The sequence below is a fragment of the Neoarius graeffei genome, chromosome 14, assembly GCF_027579695.1.
Source record: "Neoarius graeffei isolate fNeoGra1 chromosome 14, fNeoGra1.pri, whole genome shotgun sequence".
NCBI lineage: Eukaryota > Metazoa > Chordata > Actinopteri > Siluriformes > Ariidae > Neoarius > Neoarius graeffei.
The window spans coordinates 57,372,677-57,392,159 of NC_083582.1; the positions used below are offsets into that span (position 1 = coordinate 57,372,677).

The 19,483-nt window shown below is 43.0% G+C and overlaps 1 protein-coding gene across 3 annotated transcripts in view; it reads left to right on the plus strand.

Moving 5' to 3' along the window:
* zeb1b (zinc finger E-box binding homeobox 1b) overlaps positions 1-19,483 on the plus strand; it is a 193,768-nt gene that overhangs the window by 129,363 nt on the left and 44,922 nt on the right. For all 3 annotated transcript variants that reach the window (XM_060940118.1, XM_060940120.1, XM_060940119.1), the window contains one exon: positions 10,673-10,831. In XM_060940118.1, the coding sequence (XP_060796101.1) occupies positions 10,673-10,831 (159 nt within the window). The remainder of the gene's footprint in view (positions 1-10,672; positions 10,832-19,483) is intronic.

Genomic DNA, 19,483 nt, shown 5'->3' on the forward strand with positions numbered 1-19,483 from the left:
TGTGTCACAATAAAACAACAATTTGGAGCTTTAAAGTGGTCGGCATGTGGTGTAAATTAGAATGTAAACAAACGGGCGAAATGACACGAGCAATTTGTGAAAAGTGCTATAATAATAATAATTCTTGAAAAATTAAAAAAGATACGTTCTTACCATCAAATACTTTCATTCCATATTTTGTTGCGTTTTTTGGGAGGTTTTGTTTTCGAGCATGGTGCTAACCCTCCAAAAATCCATTTTAATTCCAGCTTGTAATGCGACAAAACAAGACAAACACCAAGGGGGATGAATACTTTTGCAAGGCACTGTATTGATGTTTCAGTATTATGGGTTATTTTGTGTAGATTCATAGTGTGGAAAAGTTCAAGGGAGTGAATACTTATGCAAAGCACTGTATATTAATCTATGTTAAAGCAACATATGTGGCGGATAATATGTTTTGTGAAGAAACTGATCTCTTAACCCTCGAAACAAACAAGTTTGCTTGTAAAGTAAGCTGCCAGAATTAGCACGTGTATATAGGCATTTAATTATGTTGATGAAAACGCAAAGTAAGCATCTGGTATGTAACGTTTCTTGGAAATGAACTTTTCATCTGTATAATAAAGTTTTTTTAAAAAGCAAATAATTAACAATTATTCCACGAAATCGAGTCGTACATGAGCGGATAGCCGATGAGGCACGTAGCACGGAGTTGGCTATGGAGATCTTGCATGTGACGTCACAGCCAATCCAGATTGTGACAGACGCCATCTTGTAGGTCAAACGCCATATTCCGCCTTCTACTTCTACTTCTGGTTCTACTTCTGCTTTTACTTCTACCTTTTCTTCTGGAAAACCCTACTATATACAATTCTACTACAACGGCTGCGGCTACAAGCTCTCCCTACCTGTGCACGGTTTTTATGTTTTTTGTGTGTATTTTTGCATGTTGTTCGTCTGTACCGGATTTCAATATCCACTACAACCGTATGGACTTACTGGACATTGGTTTCCAGCAGAAAATGACGGTTTGTAGCGATTTCCATCGCATGCACAACATTCCGGACGAGAAAAAAAAAAAACATTCCGGACGAGACCAGATTGCGAGACCAGCGGGGTCTCCGTGGATTGTTATCGGAAGCAAAGCGAAGGAGGCGGCGCCGGGAGCCGAAGCAAAAGCGAGGCTGCAGGCAGAGCCGGCCTGTTGACTAAGCTCAGAAAACAGCCACTCAAATCTCCACTGCCAAGCCTCTACCTCTCCAACGCCAGATCCATGTAAACAACACGGACGATTTGGAATTACCTTATTCTATTCTATAATCGGCTGGTCAGTGCTATACTCAATACTTAAGTGACTTACCCATCCAGTGAGGATTATTTTCTTGTTTACAAGATGCCACATCAGTCGCTGACAAATCCTGAATTTCTGTAAAGATAACTGTCCAGAGATTTATAAGCACGCAGTGCTTCACCACTGAACAGCGAGGGAAAGTTGATGAGGTAATCATACACATCCGGGTATTCCGTTGGCAGTTCAAAATCCGGTCGTGAAAACTCCATCCGGAAAGCCATAAGGGTCACAAATCTGTAGATCGTTTATTTTAGACATATATCTAGTTATCTGTTCATTAGAAAAATGAGCCGTGTAGTCTGTCGGTTGAAATTGATCCATTCTGTACACGAGTGCAGCAGTATTCAGCGGTGTTTTTGACCGACACGATGGCGGTTGTGTACTTTCCGGTCACGTGACTGCAAGATCTCTATAAGCCATGTACGACGACATCGAATGGAATAATTGTTTTATTCTATCCACATTCCCTGGATTTTAAGAAACGGAGCATTTTTATTATTTGCAAATTCAATAAATAAAAACTTTCTCCAAAGCATCCGACAAAATCATTTCCTATTAGAATGTAAACGAACGGGCGAAATGACACGAGCAATTTGTGAAAAGTGCTATAATAATAATAATTCTTGAAAAATTAAAAAAAGATACGTTCTTACCATCAAATACTTTCATTCCATGTTTTGTTGCTTTTTTTGGGAGGTTTTGTTTTCGAGCAGGGTTTTTAAGGCCCGGTCCCACTGGCCGATGGACACAAAACGTATGCAAAAAGGACACAGCGGACGAGCAAAATTTCGGGGGTGGCTCTATCCGTTTTCATCCGCTCCAGAAATGGACAAAATTGGCGAAAACAGAACGGAAAAGAACGGACGTGGGTAGTATATAGCGGGGATGTTAAACGCATGTTCATAGGAAGCCTAGTGGATGAAAGCGGATGGAAGTGGATGACAGCTCCGAAGGGGTTACCGGTGATAACTGAGAAGCGGACGCATAGCAGAAAGAGCGGATGCATAGCGGGTGAAGGGGATGCATCACGTACGCCTAACGGAAACAAAGGGGATGTTGCGCGGATGTATATCAGATGCAGACCGTTCACTGCGCTAGGTGTCCTTCTACATACTCTAGACATACTCCAGACATCCTAAATATACGAGATACATCCCAGATATAAACGCTTTGTCCGTTTTGAATACTTTATATACGAGATGCATACGCTTACATCCTTTCTATTTCCGTGCTACTAACGATGAATAGACGTTTCATGTACCTTATCTTTCCTCCCTCTTTCCGTTTTCAGCTGCAGCGGATGTGAGTTGCGAGGATGCCCAGAGGATGCAGAGAGGATACAGCAGACGTTTAACGGATGATAACGGACATAGAACGTTTGTTGCTCGTATATGTCGCGGATTTACATCGTACACGGCGGAAAGTTCATCTGTTCTAAAAGTTTTGTGCAGCTCAAAACTTTTTGCGCGGATGAAATCACAGTGGACGGATGCTCGATGGATAGAGCGTATGAAGCACGTATGCAATGAGTACACAACGGATGCATAGCGTTTTCCAACGGATGGCAAAGATTTTTTTACGTTTTACATCCTCTTTGCATCCGTAAGTGCAGTGGGACCGGGCCTTTACTTCGTCCTCGGTTGGTTCAGCAACACGCGCCGCTGTTTTGTTTTTCTCTACTCACGGAATATGAGCTGGTATCCTAGTACTAGTAGAGTAGCCAATCAGAGCACACGATTGCTCATCTCCAATGAATGTGGATAGAATAACAATACAATGCTAGGTATTTCAGTATGTTGCTGATATGGGACCAGACTTTTCTCTCACACCTTTAAAATCATATGAACATACTGTACATGAAGGTTCTTCTGAGAATGAGGAAGAAGCAAAGACAGAGAATGAGCTATCATTCCTATCTTTAACATTTTTTATCATCCGATGCATCTTACTTGATACTAGCAAAAGCTCGCGGCTCACACTGATGTCACCTTAATGCCAAATCAATACCCTTTTGTGTCTGCCTTCAATGAGGAGGAAAAAATGGCATGAATCGAATCATCTTCATCATCTTGTGGCTCTTGTGGTTTTATAATTAGTATACAAGTAGCTTTGTCTAGACAGTGTATGTTCTTTTTCCTCTAGAGGTGCGTGTCTGTGCGTGACCAGGCGCTTTGTGGGATTATGCAGATCCCAGGTTAGGTGGCATTTATCGGCAGCCCGTGGCAGGTGTCGGCCCGCAGGCCTCAGGCTTTAATGGGCAGCTGAAATGCACAGACTCGTGTTGGCTTTCATTAGGAGCTTCAGAGAACAAACCCAGGACTGAGGCCTTCTGGGAAAACAGGCTGCATCAGAACTGCTAAAGAGGAGAGGACGGGAGGTGAAGCGAATTTAGACGTCGACTCGTCGTCCTGATGAGTATTGAGGAATCTTTATAGAAGCACAATCCATTAAGTGCATGAATGATGATAAAGAGTATGTCATTCTCGCGAGAGCTGTTTGTCAGTAAACAGCTGTGTTATTCGTAGCAGGATGTCCACGTGGGATTTGGCGCTTGAACGGGTATGCAAAATGAGCGTACAGTGTTGCGTGTACAGTGCTGCTCTGCGATGCAGTCAGTCGCCTTGACAACGTTGCGGAAAAAAAAAAACCCAACAGTGGCACTTTGTTTTTGTGTCGAACATTTCCTCGTCGTAATATATGCAAGGCTTAACGACCCCCTATTTTCCGTTGCTTCTGTGTCGCGCTCTCTGTGTCGCCAAACTAATGTTGGCCATTTCTCTTATCGAGTGTTTGTTTAGTCACTTTTCCTGTGTGTAGCTGCTAGGGGCAGTAATGAACGCACTCAGGTGTGACAGCGTAACTCAGCTTGCAAGAATTTGTCACGGATCAGTCACCCGCACCCCATCTTACACATTTTATGTGCCCCTTGCCTGCACTGCCTGATGGGATATGTAGTTTTTTCCTGGGGTTTGATACAGTCCTGATGTTTAATGTGTACGACCCTGTGCATGCATGATCCAGAGGAGTTGCATTCTAAAATCCTGCAGATTCATCCAAACCAAAGAGAAGAAAAAAAAGAGGTCAGAGAAGATGGCAAGCGTAGAGATTGGCCAGATTTGCTAACAGCATTAAAAGAGTGTAGGTAAGAGAGGGAGAAAGAACTGGAGGGGGGGAAAAAAAAGCAAGGGATAAAAAGCACAAAATCAGCTTAATGTAAATGTATTAGGGCGAGCAGTGGAGACGCGTATGTGTGTGTGTGAGAGAGAGAGAGAACGTTTCGGCTCCATAGCCAAGCCCTATGCTGACTTTGCGCCTCTCAAAGGAAAATTGATTTGGCCGGGCTGGAGAGAGAGAGAGAGAGAGAGAGAGAGGTACTTAGATGAGTGGAAAAGAGAGATGAGATGAAGGGGGTAGGTAGAAAATGGAGGTGCTCTGGCACACCTTCAGTTTCTCATACACTCTAACACCTTTTCTGTTCTATTTCTATCATCAAAATACATTTTAGCACTTGCGTTTATGCACCTTGAAAGAAATGTTAAGGGAAAACACCTCGACGACTCGTATAGTGAGTAAAAGTCTCACTTGTTTAATCCAGTGAAAGACGACAGGACTGGAGGGTGTAATCTTTAGGGAGGAACTGTTTTTAGTGTATGTACACTATCATGGTTCACCCACTCACTTATCTCAGAACAGTGTTATCTCACTCTCTCTAACACACACACACACACACACACACACACAGCTATAGCCTTTATCCACATCCCCGCTCGTCTCCTGACTGTAGTGTTCTCTTTTCTCTGTAAACAGGAATGAGGAGTTTATCCGTGCCAGTAAACACGTGAACTCCTCCGATTGCCACAAATGCTTCCAGTGTTCTTTTAAACTCTCAACAATAAGAACCGAAACATGTTTGCAAATCTGCGTACTTGTAGATCGTCTTTCTGCTAGTCTTCAGGGTTGAATCTGATATTCATGACCGAGCTTCACTACAATTTATATTCAAACCCGGGCAAAGAACCTCATAGGGTATATCAGGATATAATTTATTATATATTTTATGTTACATCTTCCCAACTCCATCTTTCTCGTACTGCTGATGGTAACGAAACAGACTCTTTAAGTGTGATTTATGTTGCCAGCTCTGTTCCAGCGCTGTTCAGCCAGCACTTACCTTAACGAATGAGAACTCGTTAGGTGAGGCTATCACTCCATCATTCCCTCGTCTAATAGAATGTCACATCATGCTGAGCCAAGCACACTCGCTTGTGCACACATACGCATATACACTCCGCTAATTAAGGTTGCCTGGTCAGCTACGGCACATCAATGCCGCTAAGTCTTATCTATGTAAAAAAAAAAAAAAAAGAATACAGATTAAGTGGTATGAAAATAGTGAGGGCAGAGATAAGATGTGGAATGATAATGGAACCCTGGAAGGAATACCAGGAAGAATAGTGTTCTCTAAGGCTACATCCACACGACAACGGCAACGAGATGTTATTAAAAAAAATATCGCGTCCACATGGGCAACGGATCAGTAAAATATCAGGTCCATATGGCAACGCAACGCTTGCTGAAAACGATGCAATACACATGCCACACCTCTAGGGGCGCTGTAAGACGGTCCCTTCGGAGACACCAGAACAATAGAAGTAGTAAGAACGCATGCGCATAAACTATTATGCGCGATACTTCATATTAGCCACAAAGTCAGGAAAATCTGTTCGTAAAATTACATTATAATGACCAAATACAATGAAAAGTATTTTTCCAGTCTCACCTGTGAAAGGTAATCCCATGTGATCTCGTTTGGATGGCAAACCTGTTAAACGCAGCACATGAATGAGGCATCTTTATTCTCCGCTTTGACCCATCCAATATGGTGGCGAGGATGATGTATGATTCTACGCGGAAGGCGGCGTCTTTAATGGTCCGGAATAAATTGAATGCTACACACTGATGGATTAATTTGTTCTTCTACGCCCTTTTTGAGGAATGTATTGTAGGACTTAAACCAACATCTGAAGAGGTGAGATCGCTCCTTTTTTTCCCTATTTTTGCTGGTGGGATTGACTCTCACTCTCTCTCTCTCACTTTGCACCATTACACAATAAATATTCACAGTGAAAATATTTTGTAAGCGTGTTTCATGAACCAAGTTATAGGATTTGTTGACAACTCGCATCGAGTTCGTTACACTTCTACCCGGCGTGAAGCACATGTGGTTGTGACGTCATCGTAAACAAATCCGTTCTGCTCATCCAGACGACTTCGCAACGGCGCCGTTGCCAGATCTTTCCACTCTGTAACCCGTTCTCAAAAGATTTCGTTTTGGGGCACCCAAAACGCCGGTGCCGTGTGGACGCCAGGCCGAAACGATAAACAATTGTATCGGATTCACCTGAATCCGTTGCCGTGTGGACAGGGCCTAAGTGTTGTTCAGGTACCAGGAGTGTAGCAGTTTCCTGAATTTATTAGTGCGGTTCTAAAGTGAAGCACACCACTTTTTTATTTGAAATGCTTCTTCTCCCGCAGATTTACAGAGCTTTACCTCAAACCAACTTTAATGATTCTGGTCTGTTCTGTGCCCAAATAGTGTGCTTTTGGAAAGACGCACCCTTTCTTTCACTATTCTGTCTCTTTTTTTTTTTTTGGCCCATAGGAATACATGGAGTTTTAGGATTGAAGTGTTCTTGTTCGATTACACTTCATCACCAAACTTAATATGTCACCTCAGGACAACTCACCCAACACCGTGCAGGAAACCAGCTATGACCCCGCACTTGTCTTTTTCTTGCTTTTTGTCCATCGCTTTCTTTTTCTCCCATTGGCAGCAGTGTATTTTTGGCCCCATTGAAATACGCTGGTCATCAGCAGCCAAGCTGTCCTGCTGAGATACGATTAATCCAATTTCATTTCATGGCAGAGCTCCCTGCGCACGGAGCGCAACCCCATGCTTAAGAGAAAGCATCGACCTGATTTCTGACTGCTTGACCGTACGACGTCCATACGTATGTACGTGTACCACCACAGGGAACCCAATCATAAGTGCAAGGCAACGTATCTCATAAACACTTGACCATTGGACGATGAAATTTGTATCTTTATTTACATAAGACAGATGGGTTTTTATCCAGCGCTAATTTTTAATGTGCTTTTTCTAAGAATAGCGTGGGATTATTTACTAACACATTTTAGAGAAGATATTCATGACAGTTTCATATAAAACTAGTTAAAACAGTTTTATTAGTCCACTAGCTTGTTGGACAGTTGACAGTTGTTGGCATGTAAGGGCGATAGACGGATGGAAGTGCAGGAAGAGTTTTATTGAAAGATCCAAAACAGAGACAGAGTCGAAAAACAAGCAGTGGTCAAGTGAGGCACAAAGTCCAAAAACACAAACAGGGTCAAAACCAGAAAAGTGATACAAAATACAAGGCTTGGTGACGTCAGACGCAGAGCATATACTTTGCAAAGTCTGTGTGTTACTGAGAGTCCTTATACACTACCGTTCAAAAGTTTGGGGTCACTTTGAAATGTCCTTATTTTTGAAAGAAAAGCACTGTTCTTTTCAATGAAGATCACTTTAAACTAATCAGAAATCCACTCTATACATTGCTAATGTGGTAAATGACTATTCTAGCTGCAAATGTCTGGTTTTTGGTGCAATATCTCCATAGGTGTATAGAGGCCCATTTCCAGCAACTCTCACTCCAGTGTTCTAATGGTACAATGTGTTTGCTCATTGCCTCAGAAGGCTAATGGATGATTAGAAAACCCTTGTACAATCATGTTAGCACAGCTGAAAACAGTTGAGCTCTTTAGAGAAGCTATAAAACTGACCTTCCTTTGAGCAGATTGAGTTTCTGGAGCATCACATTTGTGGGGTCGATTAAATGCTCAAAATGGCCAGAAAAATGTCTTGACTAGATTTTCTATTCATTTTACAACTTACGGTGGTAAATAAAAGTGTGACTTTTCATGGAAAACACAAAATTGTCTGGGTGACCCCAAACTTTTGAACGGTAGTGTATATGTATGCGCTGTGATTGCACTCTAATCAGGAACAGGTGCATGGTAATTAGTCCTAATGGCGCTGCATACGCGTTGCAGTCTGCAGCTGTGCATTACTATTATTCTATTCAGGTTGATTTTGTGCCTTTGCAAATATTTTGCTCATACCCTCATCAGGAGCTCTGCTTTTAGCCAGTGCCTAAATATCTATATAGGCTTAGACCAACTCACCCAACACACATCCATCCACCATGAGCCGAACTCTTCTTTTCTATGCTGTGGCAGAGCAATCAGACTCACGTTTTCTTCAGGAAATTAACTTGTCTAGCTTTGTATACTATCAAACATTCTGTTACTTCATCCAGTTTGCTTTATAAACATAAGATATGCATTTAATCCCCCATGCCGCCTCAGTCTTTAACACCGTGGCAAACACGAGGATAAAACGATGACTATCACCACTCTAACGTCACCTGATAACACAAAGACGACAAGATTTGCAGGTATTTGATCCAACTGCATGCCACCAAACCTAACAATAAGTCTCCTTGATTGGTTAAAGCGAAGATCCCATTAGCTTATTCAGGTTGTTGTGTTGTGATTGGTACAAACGTGCACACAGCAGCTCTTCGAGAATCACAATCACACATGCTCAGCTGTCTTCATAGCTTCGTTTAAAGGAAGCTTGGTCTCTTTTCTCATAAGAAGAAACATTAATGTGATCCACTGAGCAATAGTAAATGTAGTGTGTGTCAAATATGATAAGCTATAGTAGAATCACAGTGGTGTAGTGCTTAGCACTGTCACCTCACAGCAAGAAGGTTCTGGGTTCGAGACCAGTGGCCAATGGGGGCCTTTCTGTGTGGAGTCTGCATGTTCTCCCCATGTCCGCGTGGGTTTCCTCCGGGTGCTCTGGTTTCCCCCACAGTCTAAAGGTTAATATGGGGCAGCCATGGCCTGAAGGTTGGGCTGAAGTGTCTTTGAGCAAGGCACCTAACCCCCAGCTGCTCCCCAGGCTACGTGTGTGTGCTCACTGCTCACTTGTGTGTGCATGTGTCTGTTCACTGCTTCAGGTGGGTTAAATGCAGAGGAGGAATTTCACTGTGTGCTTAAGGCTGTGCTTGAGTGGACGTGTGATAAATAAAGGCTTCTTCTTCTTCGAAATTAAGGCAGCATGGTGGTACAGCTCCAGTTTTCCCAGTTCAATCTTGAGATCATGTTATTGCCTGTGTGGTGTTTCAAATGTACTGCTCCTGGTTCTTCAGGTTCATTACATTACATTAATGGCATTTCGCAGTTTCCTCCCATCTCCCAAAATTGTCACTAGGTGTGAATGAGTGTGTGTGTTGCCCTGTGGTGTACTGGATTCTATTCCTGCATTGCACCCAGTGCTCATCTCATTATCTCTAGCCGCTTTATCCTGTTCTACAGGGTCGCAGGCAAGCTGGAGCCTATCCCAGCTGACTACGGGTGAAAGGCGGGGTACACCCTGGACAAGTCGCCAGGTCATCACAGGGCTGACACATAGACACAGACAACCATTCACACTCACATTCACACCTACGCTCAATTTAGAGTCACCAGTTAACCTAACCTGCATGTCTTTGGACTGTGGGGGAAACCGGAGCACCCGGAGGAAACCCACGCGGACACGGGGAGAACATGCAAACTCCACACAGAAAGGCCCTCGCCGGCCACGGGGCTCGAACCCGGACCTTCTCGCTGTGAGGCGACAGCGCTAACCACTACACCACCGTGCCACCCATTGAGATTAATATACATTTTATTATTAATGCCAAACTGACATCTGACAGCTGAAACTGCAGCAACTAAACGTGACAGAGCGTAGTCTGAGGAGGGTGTAAATACAAAAAGCCGTCTCATGTTCCACTGATTTGTTTGCTCTCGTTAACGTGAGCGATGTTGCCTAATTAGCAGACGGCTCGTGAGCGCGAGCTGTAAGCCAATCACTGCACCAGGTGGGAATTCTTGCAATGTGGGTAGAAAAAAATTACAGCGCTGCGTCAACTATTTTGATCGACTTCTACTCGGCATGCGTGTGACCTGTTCCTGTCACCCTTCTCAAAAAAAAACAACAACCCGGCAACAGTATCAACAGTTGTTTTCTACTGTGATTAAATAAAATCAAACCTGTGACAGCTCTGATCCAACACTGCACCTCATGAATCTGCTCCGTCTTTACTCCTTCACTCGGACCACTTCCTGTGTATATATTCTCTAAGGTTTGTGTATTTGTCTGTCGCTGCATCCGTTTCATAAACACGTCTCTCTGATGTTTTCCCTCTTATCTCTCTGTGTGTGCAGTGAGTAACTACAGCCATGTATTGGAAGGCCAGTCAGACTCCGATGATGAAGATAAGCTCCATATCGTGGAGGAAGAAGGGACCCCCATGGACGGAGCTGACGGTGACAGTGTTGCCCACGACGATGACGCTAACGGCCCCGAGGACCGATGGGATGAAGGTAACATTCCCAGCTAGTGTTTTGGTTTTTTTTTTTTTTTCTAGAGGAAAGTAGGTGCATGTTTGAATTATCATTTTAAAATTAAATGTTTCACTTCTATGCAGATATACTGTATTTTCAGTGTCCATGATTTAGACAGATTTTTTTTTTTTGATGGCAGATGAAAGGCATGTGATTATCAGGCATTAGCAGTTAGAAGATTTTTTTTTCCCTGGTCATTAGCCGTTAGATGATGAATGACGGTGTGTGGGATATTAGTGTTTAGGGAGATTCTGGAGAAGATTTGAGCTGCTGTGGAATGAATGTTTACAGGACATGGAGTGCATTCAGTGTGTGTGTGTGTGTGTGCTACATGAGTGGTAGTGGGAAGTAACTAATGGCCCTTTTCCACTACCCTTTTTCAGCTCACTTCAGCCCAACACGGCTCGCGTTTCGACTACCAAAAACCAGCACGACTCGGCTCGCTTCAGCCCTGCTTAGCCCCTAAAACTCGCACCGTTTTGGAGTGGGGCTGAAGCGAGCCAAAGCGAGCCGAGTGAGGTTGGGGGCGTGAGCAGACACTCCCCTGTGCACTGATTGGTGAGGAGGAGTGTCCTCACATGCCCACACACGCCCCGCGAGCGCGCTGGGATCTGTAAACACCATAAACCCGGAAGAAGAATAATTACGAATTACGAGAATTTCTGAAGCCTTATGCGCCTCGCCTCATCTATACGCTCTTGCCAGTATCTGTTGGCGTTGTCGGTGACAACAAGCCACAGCACCAAGACCAGCAACACTAACGACTCCATGTCCTCCATGTTTATTGTTTACTATTCGGGTCGTGAGACTACCGCTTAAAAGATCACTGATGTCACTGTTTGCGCTGCTTAACGACATCACCTGACGTCCACCCACTTTCGCTAACTCCACCCAATGTGTCCACCCACTTCCAGCCAGCACGGTTCAGCGCGGTTGTAGTCGAAATGCAACTCCAACAGCCCCACTCAGCTCGACTCAGCACGGCACGGCTCAGCCCGACTCAGCCGCGTTTGTAGTGGAAAAGCGGCATAAATATACTGGTCTCATAACCATTACTAGCACAGTGACGGACTAGAGTGGGGAGACTTATGAAATGTGCAGTTGGCATGAATCACGATAGCAGATTTCTCTGACGAATCTGAATTATTAACGTGCGTTCTTTTCCTTGTTATTATATTTGGACTAGCAGTTATTGCCCGTGAACCTGATTTCCTCTGAATGGTACCTTCGGATAACACAGGCCTGGAAGGCCCAGTGGAGAGTTGAGTGGACACATGATATATTTTCACTGTGTTCTGTCAAAATGGCGTAAATCGCTTCCCGCGTCTCCTCAGTGACGTAGATTCGGCCCTAGCGGAAGTCTCGAGCGAGGAGCGCTGATTGCAAGGTCCCGTACAATCGAAACTCTCAGGCGAGTCGGAGATGGGATTCCCTGCCAAGGCTGCGTGGTGTGTTAGCGCGAGCATGTAGCCTACGGGAAACGAATAGTGTGTTGGATTAGCACTAATCCTGTGTTTTGGAAAATCGAAAATGTAGTGGTTAGCACTGTCATCTCACAGCAAGAAGGTCCTGGGTTCGAGCTCAGTGGCCGACGGGGGCCTTCCTGTGTGGAGTTTGCATGTTGGCTGCGTAGGTTTCCTCCGGGTGCTCCGGTTTCCCTCACAGTCATGCAGGTTCGGCTAATTGGTGGCTCTAAATTGACCGTAGGTGTGAATGTGAAGGTGTGTGAATGGTTGTTTGTGTCAGTCCTGCGATGATTTGACGACTTGTCCAGGGTGTAACCCCGCCTCTCACCCATAGTCAGCTGGGATAGGCTCCAGCTTGCCCGCAACCTGCACAGGATAAGCAGTTACGGATAATGGATGGATGGATGGATGGATGGATGGATGGATGGATGTTTTGCGCCCCTCTGGGGTGTCACCAATCCACGTGCAAAGTATGGAGTATGTGTGTTCAGCCGTGTCGATTTGCATAGGTGAACAGACAGAGAGACAGACAGCCTTCCTTTAGTAGTATAGATATGGCTAATACTCAGAAACTGGCCTGTTAGGATATGGTTCATGTAAGTTTTGCTCATGTTTGGGATTTCCACACTCCTCTGTCTACACTCCCTGTAACTCATATGCTGTAAAACATTTATTCGCAGTATCAGGTCGACAGTATCGACTCAACCCTGGGCTTTTTTTTTTTGTACAGTATTTGTTTTTTTTTTCCCTTAGTTTGTATCAAATTTCCTCCTCTCCCACTCATTCCCTTGTTGCTCTTTAAGCTCTCCATCCTCTTTTTCACCTTCCTCTCCCGCTACCTAGAGCAGAGGCAGACAGACTGACTCTCCGTGGGCTCCGTGTTTGTTTTAAAGCCTTTTTTTTCTCCCGTACGCCTCCACTTCATCCTCTTGTCTTTACAACAGAGGCTCACACTCTCTTGCTCCCTTTCAATCATCATGATTAAAAGCAATCACTGCCTTCCTGCATGCTGTCGGCTCTTATTTTCCCCGGAATGAAACCACACCACACCATACTACTACTATTCTCAGTGATAGTACAGTGGCTATACGGTACAGGCACTTTTCTAGTTCATCTGTTACTCTGTGCTCACAGTCCAACCACAGATCCTTGCACAAGCAGAGATTCTGTAAAAGTAGAGAAGACGTAGTAGACGGGGTCCAAGGAAGAAAAAAAAAACCCATCTCGGTGTCAAAATTCACTCCGGTATCCACGTACACAGGCATTCACTTTTCACACGTTAGAGCTGTTTGGGAAATGGTTCAGCAAGCGACCTGAGGATCAAAAGAAGGTGACTTTATTCCAGTCTTGCAAAACGAAATAGTTGTTGAAATTGAGAAACGAAGAGGAAGGAGCGCTCGTGCTCGTGCTGCCTCCCCCCACCCGTCTCCAACCAGGCTACATTCCCTAGTGTGTTTTCTTGGAGTGTTTACAAAGATTTTATGATGGTTTCACAATTCGTAAATTATGCATTCCCAAGCCATGTTGGCAAAACATTTATTCCAAATGACCCAGGCTTTCTAGTGTGATTTGGAAACTTCCAGATATCTCAAATCATCACATCATAAAAACAACAACAACAAAAAAAACCCCTATACTCCAGAAAGGGACTTGACCTGCAGATGCAACAGATATATATATATAAAAAAAAGTGTGTTTAATATGTAGGTGATCCGAGTCCTGGAACCTCATTTATCAGCATCGCACTGAAAATATTCTGAATTGATTCTTACGCATAAACTCATAAAATTAGGATACATCAAATGCATAAGAAGAGGGAAGGACATTTAATACTGTGCCTTGCAAAAGTATTCATCCCCCTTGGTGTTTGTCCTGTTTTGTCGCATTACAAGCTGGAATTAAAATGGATTTTCAGGGGGTTAGCACCATTTGATTGACAAAACATGCTAAACACTTTAAAGATGCACATTGTTGTTTTATTGTGACACAAACAATACTTAAAGTGCCATTCCACCATTGGATGTATTCTTTGGCATAACATACAATATATTTTATGACAACATGACTAGACAGAGAAATCTTTTAGCTTCAAAATGATATATCAAACATAATTTTTTGACAACGACAAGTATATTAATTTTGCGACCAAAGTCACCTACCCTTTTAATTTCCGCGCGGTAGTGAAACGTGATGTCATCGGCAGGTTCCCCTTCTTGTGTACCACGTGTCGGTCTATTTTTAGACCAGGAAACCCCCAAAGTGAGAGAGTCATTTCTCCTCGTATATGGGGGCCAAAAAAATTGCGAAAAATTTTGAGTTAATCTTTCAGTTAGCTAGATTTATTGGTATTAGCTAGATTTAGGATTATTATTATTATTATTATTATTATTATTAATATTATTTTTATCGCGTTCTATCCGCCATTGCTGATAATATGTGCTACGTGACGTGGTACACAAGAAGGGGAACCTGCCGATGACATCACGCGCGGAAATTAAAAGGGTAGGTGACTTTGGTCGCAAAATTAATATACTTGTCGTTGTCAAAAAATTGTTTGATATATCATTTTGAAGCTAAAAGATTTCTCTATCTAGTGATACCATTTATATATGTTGTCAAAATATATTGTATTTTATGCCAAAGAATACATCCAATGGTGGAATGGCACTTTAAGATGAAAAAACAGAAATCTGGAGTGTGCATAGGTATTTACCCCCCAAGTCAATACTTTGTAGAGCCACCTTTTGCTGCAATTACAGCTGCAAGTCTCTTGTGATATGTCTCTATTAGCTTAGCACATCTAGCCACTGGGATTTTTGCCCATTCCTCAAGGCCAAACTGCTCCAACTCCTTCAAGTTAGATGGGTTGTGTTGGTGTACAGCAATCTTCAAGTTACGCCACAGATTCTCAACTGGATTGAGATCTGGGCTTTGATTAGATCATTCCAAGACATTTAAATGTTTCCCTTTAAACCACTCCAGTGTAGCTTTAGCAGTATGTTTTGGATCATTGTCCTGCTAGACCGTTTACCTTCATCCCAGTCTAAAACCTCTGGCTGACTCAAACAGGTTTTCCTCCAGCATTGCCCTGTATTTAGTGCCATCCATCTTTCCTTCAGTCCTGACCAGCTTTGAAAAACATCCCCACAGCATGATGTTGCCACCACCATGCTTCACTGTAGGGATGGTGTTCTCAGGGTGTTGGGTTTGTGCCACACATGGCATTTCCCATGATGGCCAAAAAGATCAACTTTAGTCTCATTTGACCAGAGAATCTTCTTCCACGTGTTTGGGGAGTCTGCTACATGCTGTTGGGCAAACTCCAAATGTGTTTTCTTAAGCAATTACTTTTTTCTGGCCACTCTTCCATAAAACCCTGCTCTGTGGAGTTAAAAGTTAAGTTAAAGTCCTTCCTGCGCTGTGTAGCACCGATCTCCGTTTCCGCACCCCTCAGCCTCTCGCCTATTACATAGCTAAGGTTACAGTGGGGGGCTAGTCCTCTGGTAACCACGAGAGTTTAACTCCCCACTCGCATCTGTATTGCAGCGTGCCTTGCCAGATGGTAGTAGGTACCATTTTTATGATGGTCTTTGGTAAGACCCAACTGTGAATAGAACTCCCGATCTCCTGATCAAGAGGCGGACACGCTACCACTAGGCGGTTCTGATCTGTGGAGCATACGGCTTAAAGTGGTCTTATGGACAGATACTCCCATCTCCGCTGTGGATCTTTGCAGCTTCCTCAGCATTATCGTTGGTGTCTTTTTTGCATCTCTGATTAATGCCCTCCTTGCCCGGTCTGTGAGTTTTGGTGGGCGGCCTTCTCTTGTCAGGTTTGTAGTGGTGCCATGTTCTTTCCATTTTGCTATAATGGGTTTAATGGTGCTCCCTGGGATATTCAAAGTTTGGGATATTTTTTATAACCCAACCCTGATCTATACTTCTCCACAACTTTGTCTCTGACCTGTTTGGAGGCTCCTTGGTTTTCATGTTTCTTGCTTAGTAGTGTTGCAGAGTCAGGGTCCTTCCAGAGCAGGTTGATTTATACAGACATCATGTGACAGATCATGTGACACTTTGATTGCACACAGGTGGATCTTAATCAACTAATTATGTGACTTATGAAGTGAATTGGTTGGACCAGCTCTCATTTAGGGGTTTCATACGAAAGGGGGTGAATACTTATGCACACTCCAGATTTCTGTTTTTTCATCTTAATTATTGTTTGCGTCACAATAAAAACTAGAAAAGCACTCGGAGAGCGCAGACCTCCGCCAAGAATCCTTAAAAAAAATCCGGGATCCAGAAGGTGATCCGGATCACCGCCAAAATTTTATGGATTGTTACTTGTGCCCAGTCACACCTCTGGAAAAAGTTTCAGAGCAATCCGTTCATTACTTTTTCCGTAATGTTGCTAACAGACAAACAAACAACCCAACCAACCAACACTATCGAAAACATAACCTCCTTGGCGGAGGTAAAAAACAATGGGCACCTTTAAAGTGGTCGGCATGTTGTGTAAATCAAATAGTGCTAACCCTCCAAAAGTCCATTTTAATTCCAGCTTGTAATGCAACAAAACAAGACAAACACCAAGGGGGATGAATACTTTTGCAATACACTGTAAATGCCAGTTGCTTGTAGCCACTGTGTGCATGTCACTGCTCATTTAAATACAGATATTAACCGTATACAGCATGATGGCATCACTTCAAAGAAAACCTAAATAAAGGACTTTGATATTTTGCTTTTGCCACCGGGAAACCTGCAGACAGAAACTTCCGGGAGTAGGGATTTTTTTTTTGACTCAGTAAAGACGTCATTTCTGGTTGAGAGTATGCTGTGCACATTTTGGCTGCCGCTTCTCACCGGAGCCTTTGATTTTTTTCCCCCTTTAGTTTTTCTTTTTGTGCTTGTATAGTTTGAAGTTTTTGGGTTTTTTTAAATTAATTAAATTTTTTTTTTGGAAGGTTTTGTTGTGGCGTAGCTCCGGACCCAGTTTTGGGTGTCGGTTTCCTTCAGGCCTTGGTCCGCCGTGGGTGATGCCTGTGCTCCTTGCTATGGACTGCAGTGAGCTCGTTGCTCTTTGAACATCAGGGTTGTCCAGTGCTCTGTATGGTGGTGCTTCTGTGCTCGCTTTATGGCTCCATGGCGCAGTGTTCCGAGCAGTGTTGCCCGGCGTTGTCACAGCGGCTGTGCGGGATTTATCTTCATGCACCTTTTGGTGGGATTGTGGGTAGCTGCGCCATTGGAATTACATCCTGATCCTTTTTTGGTGGACTCTTCCCCACCCCCCCACCCTAATTGTAAAGCGACCTTGGTTGTGAGGAAGGCGCTATATAAATTGAACTAATTATTATTATTTATAATAAAGAGGAAAAACCTTTGGGTTTAATATAACTGAATTCTGATGCTACTTTAACTGCAACAATAATATCATCATCAAGGTGTTGACCTTTGTAAAGCATGCACAGGTATTACATTTGTGCACATTGCTCCCCTCTCCAGTTTGGCTCACTGATGGAAAAAATGTAGGTTATGGTGTGGGGAATGACAATCAGATGATAAACCACAGAGAATTTACAGCTATTATACTGGTCCAGTTTCTAAAATGCACTCTGAATTCAGCAAAGAAGCAAGATAAATCATACCTTTAACAAACCAGCGCTGTTCATCTTTTGTGCCATTTGGCATATCGACAAATGTGTTTGTGTTGAAGCATCATTGAAAAAGCAGTAATGGATTTCATAGGTAATTCATGTACAACTCGATTTCATGGAATAACTGTTAATTATTCAGTGATTCACGTCTCCTGTCAGTGGTTTTAACCTTAGGGCTGATAGGTGTATGAACCATTGAATTGTGTGTTTCGTGTCAATAAATTGCTGCACTGTGAAAGTGATATCAATAATGAGATACATATCACGGTTATGAATACTTATTACTTTCTTTGACACTGCATGCCATGTGTCAGAAATAACACCACAATATTTATTATGGTGTGACTCTGCTGGGTGCCTGGTGGACAGCAGTGAACCAGCGCTTTCACTTTACATCATTACTATATAGTTACAATCGAATATTATCGGACATAAGAACCAATTGATATCGATCTGCGGTAGTTTTAAATTATCTAACACTAAGGACAGATGCTCATAATTGTTACTGAACGATACAATAATTATATTTACCCAAGTGTGCAGAGTAAGAAATCATTTAGGTAAAAAAAGCATACAGTGGAAAGATACGCTGCCTGCTATTAAATATAAATAAATAGATAGATACAGTGGTGCTTGGAAGTTTGTGAACCCTTTAGAATTTTCTATATTTCTGCATAAATATGACCTAAAACATCATCAGATTTCCACACAAGTCCTAAAAGTAGATAAAGAGAACCCAGTTAAACAAGTGAGACAAAAATATTATACTTGGTCATTTATTTATTGAGGAAAATGATCCAATATTACACATCTGTGAGTGGCAAAAGTATGTGAACCTCTAGGATTAGCAGTTCATTTGAAGGTGAAATTAGAGTCAGGTGTTTTCAATCAATGGGATGACAATCAGGTGTGAGTGGGCACCCTGTTTTATTTAAAGAACAGGGATCTATCAAAGTCTGATCTTCACAACACATGTTTGTGGAAGTGTATCATGGCACGAACAAAGGAGATTTCTGAGGACCTCGGAAAAAGCGTTGTTGATGCTCATCAGGCTGGAAAAGGTTACAAAACCATCTCTAAAGAGTTTGGACTCCACCAATCCACAGTCAGACAGATTGTGTACAAATGGAGGAAATTCAGGACCATTGTTACCCTCCCCAGGAGTGGTCGACCAACAAAGATCACTCCAAGAGCAAGGCATGTAATAGTCAGCGAGGTCACAAAGGACCCCAGAGTAACTTCTAAGCAACTGAAGGCCTCTCTCACATTGGCTAATGTTAATGTTCATGAGTCCACCATCAGGAGGACACTGAACAACAATGGTGTGCATGGCAGGGTTGCAAGGAGAAAGCCACTGCTCTCCAAAAAGAACATTGCTGCTCATCTGCAGTTTGCTAAAGATCACATGGACAAGCCAGAAGGCTATTGGAAAAATGTTTTGTGGACAGATTAGACCAAAATAGAACTTTTTGGTTTAAATGAGAAGCGTTATGTTTGGAGAAAGGA